The sequence below is a fragment of the Morone saxatilis genome, unplaced genomic scaffold, assembly GCF_004916995.1.
Source record: "Morone saxatilis isolate NCDOM2014 unplaced genomic scaffold, NCSU_SB_2.0 Contig24, whole genome shotgun sequence".
NCBI classification, from domain to species: domain Eukaryota; kingdom Metazoa; phylum Chordata; class Actinopteri; family Moronidae; genus Morone; species Morone saxatilis.
In genome coordinates this window covers 9,085,820-9,093,555 of record NW_023339807.1, presented here as the reverse complement: position 1 = coordinate 9,093,555, position 7,736 = coordinate 9,085,820, and the positions used below count along the sequence as shown (strand labels likewise).

The 7,736-nt window shown below is 39.8% G+C and overlaps 1 protein-coding gene across 1 annotated transcript in view; it reads left to right on the top strand.

Annotated features, from left to right (window-relative positions):
- grb10b (growth factor receptor-bound protein 10b) overlaps nt 1-7,736 on the top strand; it is a gene marked incomplete in the record, with an annotated part of 57,656 nt that overhangs the window by 42,794 nt on the left and 7,126 nt on the right. The window contains 3 exon segments of the mRNA XM_035673022.1: nt 2,314-2,470; nt 7,047-7,162; nt 7,634-7,708. Of these exon segments, the coding sequence (XP_035528915.1) occupies nt 2,314-2,470; nt 7,047-7,162; nt 7,634-7,708 (348 nt within the window).

Below are 7,736 nucleotides of genomic sequence, written 5' to 3'. Positions count from 1 at the left end.
GCTCCTCCTCCTCCTCACTGCCCCACACCTTTCTCAAACGAACCCTCTTGCTTCGAGCTCTGAAAAGAAACTGAAGCAGAGAGCTCGCAAGAGGTCTGAAAAAGTTGGCTGTGTCTGTGCATGACTGTGCGTCTGTGTGTCTACCGGACTGTGTATGCCTCTCAGAGAGTCTGCGTGTGTGCCTCTGTATGTGTGTGTGTGTGTGTGAGCCTGGGTCTGTGTGGGAATGATTACATCAGCCTGCTGCAGCCTTATGATTGGTTGGTGAGCGTGTGGTTTGATTCAGTGTGCCTCAGAGCCCGTGGCTGAGGCTGTAACCCTTTGTGAGGGGGAGAGAGAGAGAGAGAGAGAGAGAGAGGGAGGGAGAGAAAGAAAGATAGTTGTCAGACTCAACCGGCACTGGAAGCACTGTACTGTACCTGCTGCCATCTGATCACTGACTGTCTCTGTGTCCTAGTTCTGTGGGCTGTACAGACACCGGCTGTAGGTCACACAGACAGTTTTCTTTTCTTTCTTTTTTTAAGACAGAGCTGGCGGCCTAGATAGACTGAAGGACTAGTCTCCAGGCTATGTGACAGGTAGCACAACTGCAACTGTCAACTGTCGGCATTCAAATTTGTATCTTTCTTTCTGGAGGAGACAGGACGACAGAAGAGCGAGGTTTTCTGTCTTAGTGACTGTGAGTGAGTGTGTGAGTGTGTGGGGAGCCAGGCTCACTCCAAAAAATGCCTTCGTGTTCCCCGGACTGCTGCCTATTGCGGGCCGTGGAGGTAAGACCGCTCTCTTTTTGTGTCTCTTATCTTTCCCTGTGTGTCTCTGCCTCTCTTCGGCTCCTTCTCTTTTGACATTTTAAGACCATTTCTCTTTGAAGTGCGGCTTCGCTTAACCAGAGGAGAGACATGCAATGTGTAAATACCTTAAAAGCTGAAGACAATTAGTCTTTTTCAAGATGTGAGCAGAGCAATAAAAAAAAAAGCTTTTAAATGATGAGGCTTCTTTGCTTTTCGTCTTGAGCATTTTGGATAGATGGAGCGCCTCAGGCCTGTTTTGTGCAAACTGTGACGCTATAAGCTGCAAGAGGAGAACAGAATTTCTTTGTCATGATCTATTATGTGGGAAGTGTGCATACATGACATGTGTAGGCTTAGTACAGTAGGCTGGATTCCTGTGTAGGCTAACAAGGCTGGATTTCTCAGCAGGTTAAATAGGCTGCTCTAGTTTTCTCTGTGGGACACTAGATGTGTATCCTGTGAATGTGACTACATGGGTTTTTGAAAAGCCAACCTGTGGACATGTAGTGGAGTAAATTTAGGACTATTGACCACAGTAGGGATGGCAGTTATACTTCCTGATTTTTTTGTTGATCTCTAAACAAGGGATAGTTTGCCTACAGCATATACTGACATACAGGAATATCTGAATGTAAATTGATGTCTCTTACACAGATGAAATCTTAGAGTTTAAACTACTTGGAGCCTGATGCACTGTTGCTATACAGTGTATATATAAATTAGTAGTGGCTCAATATGTGTTTGAGTCAGGATTATTAATGGAAACAAAATGAAAACAGCTGTTATTCATGGGTTGGAAAATTCATCATAAATTATTCAGCAAAAAAACAACAACATGTCCATGATATTACTGACCCAAGATCAACATGTGAAGTTATGGAAAACTTGTGTTCATGAAGTTGAACTTGAAGCATATCCATTGGCCATGTCTTATCTCTGGATACTCGCATACATTTTCTTGATAAGCTGTAATTGGAAACACCAAGCTCACTTCCCCTTAAGCTACAGTACAATATCCCATTTGGTGTAGGCAGTCCTCCTTTGTGTTCACAAGAGCAGATGCTTGTTATACACTTTGGTATATTTGCTCCTATATTATACCAACAAGTTGCTTTAAGAAATGCTCGTCTGTGATTTCTAACGCCACAATTGCTACATAGTCTTGAATGTCTGTTCTTTTCTATTGTGTGCTATAATTACAGGCCTGTGTATGCTATAGTGTATGGGGCACTATATGATGAATACTATGCTAGTGTTTGAAGAAAATTGCTGGCTTCACCCACCTATTAGGCTGACTTTTCAAAAATTGTCCTTGTTAAATGACTTTATCACAACTTAGTATTCCCTGTGGGGTTACCATAATAATTCATATTTAAGCTGCCAACTGGAAAAGATCTATCAATCTTTTGCTTCATTTGATCAAATTAAGGATACACGTAATATTTAGAAGCATTGTGTCCAAACTACTGTCAAATGACCTCTGTTTATTATAACTGAGCTCTAATGTATTTCTTTCTCATAGATTGTGAAGATCTTCAGTGAAGACGGCATGGGTAAAGTGGTGGAGATCCCAGCCGACATGACAGCCAGAGACCTGTGCCAGCTCCTGGTTTATAAAAGCCATTGTGTGGATGACAACACTTGGGCACTTGTTGAACACCACCCGCTGCTAGGACTAGGTAAGGGGCAGAACCCTGCAGGCCCGAAACAGTTCACATGCACACAAAGGCACACATGAACGGTCACTCACTCACACACACAGAAACTCATGGACTTTTGGGTGGGCTAAGACATGCAAAACAATCACTGACAGGTACATCCATGTAAATGCATGCATGCCTGCATACTTGGGCAGACAGATAGTTCAGCTGCATATTCTCACGCAGGCATGTATTCAAGCATGAGTGCATGTGCATACTATACAGCATATGCATGCACCGAGCCATAATGTCCAGTGATCTAATCAAGTACAACACAATGGCTGTGTGATGTTGCTGTAGCAGTGCAGTAGTATGCAGACCAAGCAGGGTTAGGTTGTTAACTCGTGAAAAACTGAGACAGACATTGATTTTCTGACTGAGGAGGCGATTGCAATTTAAGAAAAAAAGAATTTGTAAGAGGTAATTGTTGTAAAGATGGATTTAATGGTGTAAGATGCTGAATAATCTGAAACCTTGTCATCATAAAATGTGTTGCTGATTACATGTGTGTTGAGATAAATTCAATTATTGCCCTGCTAACTGCAGTTAAAAGAGACTGTGTTATGGAACAGATAGAGATTCCTACTTCAGTATGTGGTGCACTTGAAAGAGAATAAAAAGTGATGTATGTTTGAGATCAGGGTTTTCTTAAAGTAATTCTATGCAAGTAAACAGCTGATTTACTGTTAGTTGCAGACTGTCCCAGGGGCCCTTATTAGAAGCTTACCAATACTCTAGGACTTCTTGGGGAACCAGCGTGAAAAGTCTTGATGGTCCAGCTCATAAATTAAACAAACACAGCAACTGATAAACGTTACATCTCCGAAGCTTATATCTTAAGACTCTCTTCTCAATACAGAGTAATTTAATTTGGTGTTGGTGGTTGAGAAAAAAGAAAGTTTATGGTTTATGCAGAGGGTAGTGAAAGCAACAGAGAGTGTTGTATATGCTATTTGACATCCTCCACTGATATTTTTAACTGGGACAGGCTCATATAAGGTCACTAGACTGCTTGGAATCTGTTTTTTACAAGCATCCAGGATAGTTCCACCCCACATTATTATTGGTCCTGAGCTACTTTTTAAGAACAATTGTCATGCAGAATATTATTTTATGACATTTCATTCTTAAATTGTCACCGAAGGGGGGCTCAGAGTGAAAGCCGGCAGATGAGAAGCTGAAGGAAGATGGTGATAATTGAAGGTTATGGATTAGGAGGATGTAGAGATGTAACTGATAAAAACTGTAACAAAACCGTTGCTGACTTGTGCTCCTCTCAGTATCAGAGAAGGTGTAATGTTATCGATCTGGTACTATAAAGGACATAGCAGAGAGGTGATGGAGATGATTGATGAAGAGTTTAAAAAGCTATCTGTTATGTTAAAGGTTCTTTAGACCCGGAGCTGCGATACCATCAACACCACTCTCCTGAAAATAGAATTTGTGACTTTGGGACTGATGTGGTTAAGGTCAAAATGATAAAGAGGAATGGGCAATAGTATGTAGTACTATATAATATAATATAATGTAGAACATTAAGTTTAATAAGTGCAGCAATGTAGTCGGTTAGAAGTCAATAGCAGTTATAGAAGTAGCATGTCATACAGTAGATTCTTCATAGATTTAGGAGTAAACATTACTGGAGGTATTTGAGAAAGTGGAGGGGAAGGTATTGCTTCCATTTGCTAAAAGCTTCAAGACCAGGACACTCATTGTTTTGATATTCGTAAACACCAAATGTGGCACTAAAATAACACAATTAAAAGTCTAAAAAGTAGAAAACAATAGTAGAAAAATATGCTTTATTCCAGGAGTTAATCAGGGGAATTTTAACTTGTTGCTACATTAAGAAGAAAGAGAGCTTTGCGTTACTGTCTGGGTGATTTTGTGTTAGACTTGGCAGTGTAACAGTAAGTTTGGAAAGCTGTGGCCGGCTGAACGTTAGAAAACCCAACCTCCCCTTGAGGAGAGGGCGATTATAAAGCACTTATGGAAGACAAGTTGAGCCTGTGCTCTGTGCTCATGTCTGTACAGTTTAACAGATGTGGGAGAGAAGGGGGTGTAGTTTTATATAGAGCAGTGAGCCTGCTAGTGCAACATACTGTATAAAGAGACATGGTGAAAAACATATGTAAAAACACTTCATCTCTGTTGTTTCAACTGACAACAAAATGTAGTTTTAGATCCACACACATGTTGTTATGCTGTCATGATAGGAGACTTAGAAAATATATTGCATTATTTAAAGTACAGGACCCAAAGTTCTAACCTAATATTTCACCATCCATCATGATCTGATTACATTTCTCGTCAGTGCTGCCAACATGATGCTGCCAAATACAGTTACTGTAGGTTGGCTTGTTGTAAATGACATAATTTTTGGCTCTGAGTAACTCTATTCTATTATAGCCCTTCCTCTGTTCTGGCGCACCTGTACTGCAACCGTATCCTTTTCAGGTCTGGAATAACTACTTATCGTATTTTATGTTTAGGAGTTTCAGTAAATGAGATGTAATGAAGCAGCAGTGTGCTGATTGTTCAAATTGAAGGGTTATGCATTTGCCACTACAGGTCGACTGAGTGTGTTTGTTTGTAGATGTGTGCATACTGTGGATTTATGTTTATAATGCAATAATACAATAACTTAAAGTATCACAATTGCTGTTAAAGGGTGGGATTATTTTGGTTTGAATTCCATTTGGTCGTATTTGTTACCCCTTTGTGAATCGTATGCATTGTGTATGTCTGATATATTCATTACAGTAATTTAGATATTTAGATGATTTGGTTTATTTGGAGCTCTGTTTGTTGTCTGATTGCCAGACCTTTCCTATAGTTGATGAATGTGGCTAGTTGCTTTTCAGTTATAAACTGTGATTGTAATTGTGTTTAAATTACTTCTCCATTAAGTGCTGATGTTTTTTTGTAGTTGTGAACCACTGGTAATATAAGAGTTTAATGTCTTTCCAGTGCCAAAATATATTAAATGGATATTGCCTACATGTAGAAATACAGTTTATAGCCAATCACTTATTACTTTGTAGAGTATTTTGGACATTTTTAGTTTACATGCTTTTTGCAGTATAGGATGAGGCAGTATGTGAAAGTCCTGCTTTTATGTGTACGTGCTCGTGTGTGCGCACAGACATCGGCACTGCACATGTATGTGCTGTGATTCTTCATGTGTGCACATGTGGTTGGGTGGTAGCTGGGAATAGGAGTTTCAAAGAGAACAGAACAATAGTGTATTTAAATGGAGAGGCCTATTCCGTACATTGCTGCCCACTCTTGGTACGCTGCTGAATGAGATAAAATGGCCCTTTGAGATAAGTAACATTGACCTCTACTTGTCACCCCGAAAAGCTTAACAACTCTGGGACAGTGAGGTAGTGTTGGCACGGTGAGTCACTGTCACGAACATGAGTGACTCATCAGACAGGCGACAGGAGGAAACGAAAAAGAAAAGAGGAGTCGTGACAGTGTTAGAGAGATTGTGACAGTGGGGAGAAAGAGGGAGAGTGAGGGGACACATGAAATGAGATAATGAGGCGAGATAGATCTGTACACTCAGATTACTCTCAAGTTCTCTATTTCATATAAAAAAGGAGAGATATCAGACCAAATTCTGGTATCGCAAAAGTTACGTGGCTAAATTTGAATAAATCTACAGGGGAAAAGTTGAGTGTCTTTTATTAAAGACATGACTGAGAGATCATGCAAGGCTGTTGGAATTGACTGAGTCATGACCGGTTTCAACATCACATTCACAGGATATAAATCACCGGGCCCTCTGACCACATTCATACAAAGACATACTTTCAGTTGAATCATGGCCTCTTTTACCTACATTGAAAGAGAAAGGCCTTGGTCTGCTCGTCAGTCACAGCTCATTTGATGAGCACAATCCATTAAAACAAGTCCATATTTCTTAACATCCTTTTAGACCACGGAACACTAACACACAAATGAAACCCAGGATCAATTTTCAACATTGCCTAAATACATCCTTTAAACCTGTGTTGAGGTAGTCGAAGCCGGCAGTGAATGTGTGAGGGTGAGCGAGATATTAATGTCAACAGAGACTTGTTGCTTACAGGACTTGACCTTGATAAGAAAGTGTAAAATAGAATGTGGATGACTGATTTACACTTGGAACAAACAATGCATTGGTGTTAAGAAAATGTAAGATTTTTTTTGTTTTTTGTTTTAAGGATATAAGATTATTGGTGCTTAATAATAGAGCAAATTACTTGTTGAGATGTAGTGAGTGAACTGTTCCTCATTTTAATGTTTTTCTATGCTTTCTGTTTTTGACTTTGGAGAAAGACTGATGTCAGATTTTCTTTGACATGGGTCATTTTTATCCAGAAATGTTGTGATCCTGTTGTGAACATATTCTTATTCACTACTTTGACAGAACATGTTATATTAATGTAAGTTTTATAATTATAATGAGCTATAAAGTGTAGTCGTAGGAGAATTATAAAACACTCTGAATAATATATTCTAACCCTCTTAATTGTTCTCATTCCTCTTTCTGCCTGTCTCACTTCAGAGCGCTGTCTAGAAGACCACGAGCTGGTGGTTCAGGTCCAGGCCTCTATGAACAGCGACAGTAAATTCCTCTTCAGGAAGAACTATGCCAAATATGAATTCTTCAGAAACCCCCTGGTAATTTTTTTAACGTGCTGTTTTGCTCCTGATGTCCTCTTTTTGAAATATGTTAATGCTTGTAACCTGCAGCAACAGCTCCTTATGGATTTAGTTTTTCCATATTTGTGATGTTTAACTCATGTTCATTTTAGATCATTTGATATTGACAAGACATGGCAGTATTACACCACATGGCTTTTAGTATTTAGAGCGGTCAGTCAAACAAATAGAGGCATTTAAGCATTTAAGAGTTTACTGGTGTAATTTGGTCTAAAGAGTGGCCACTTGCCTCAGAGATGAAATGACAGACAAGTTCTTCGACAAAGCGCCTCTTCTCGTTGCTTTTCCTGTGAAATATTATGACAGCTGACTATACTAATGACATTTGCATGACATTTTTTTTTCTGTCACAAATTCATACCCCATAATTATTGTCACAGTGGCTCATATTCTCTGTCTGCCTTTCTCCACCTCCTCTTCTTCCACCAGACATTTTTCCCGGAGCACATGGTTGCATGGTGCCAGGAAACCAGCCGTACAATTCCACCATCTCAGCTCCTTCAGGTACATGCAACACACGCACACACACACA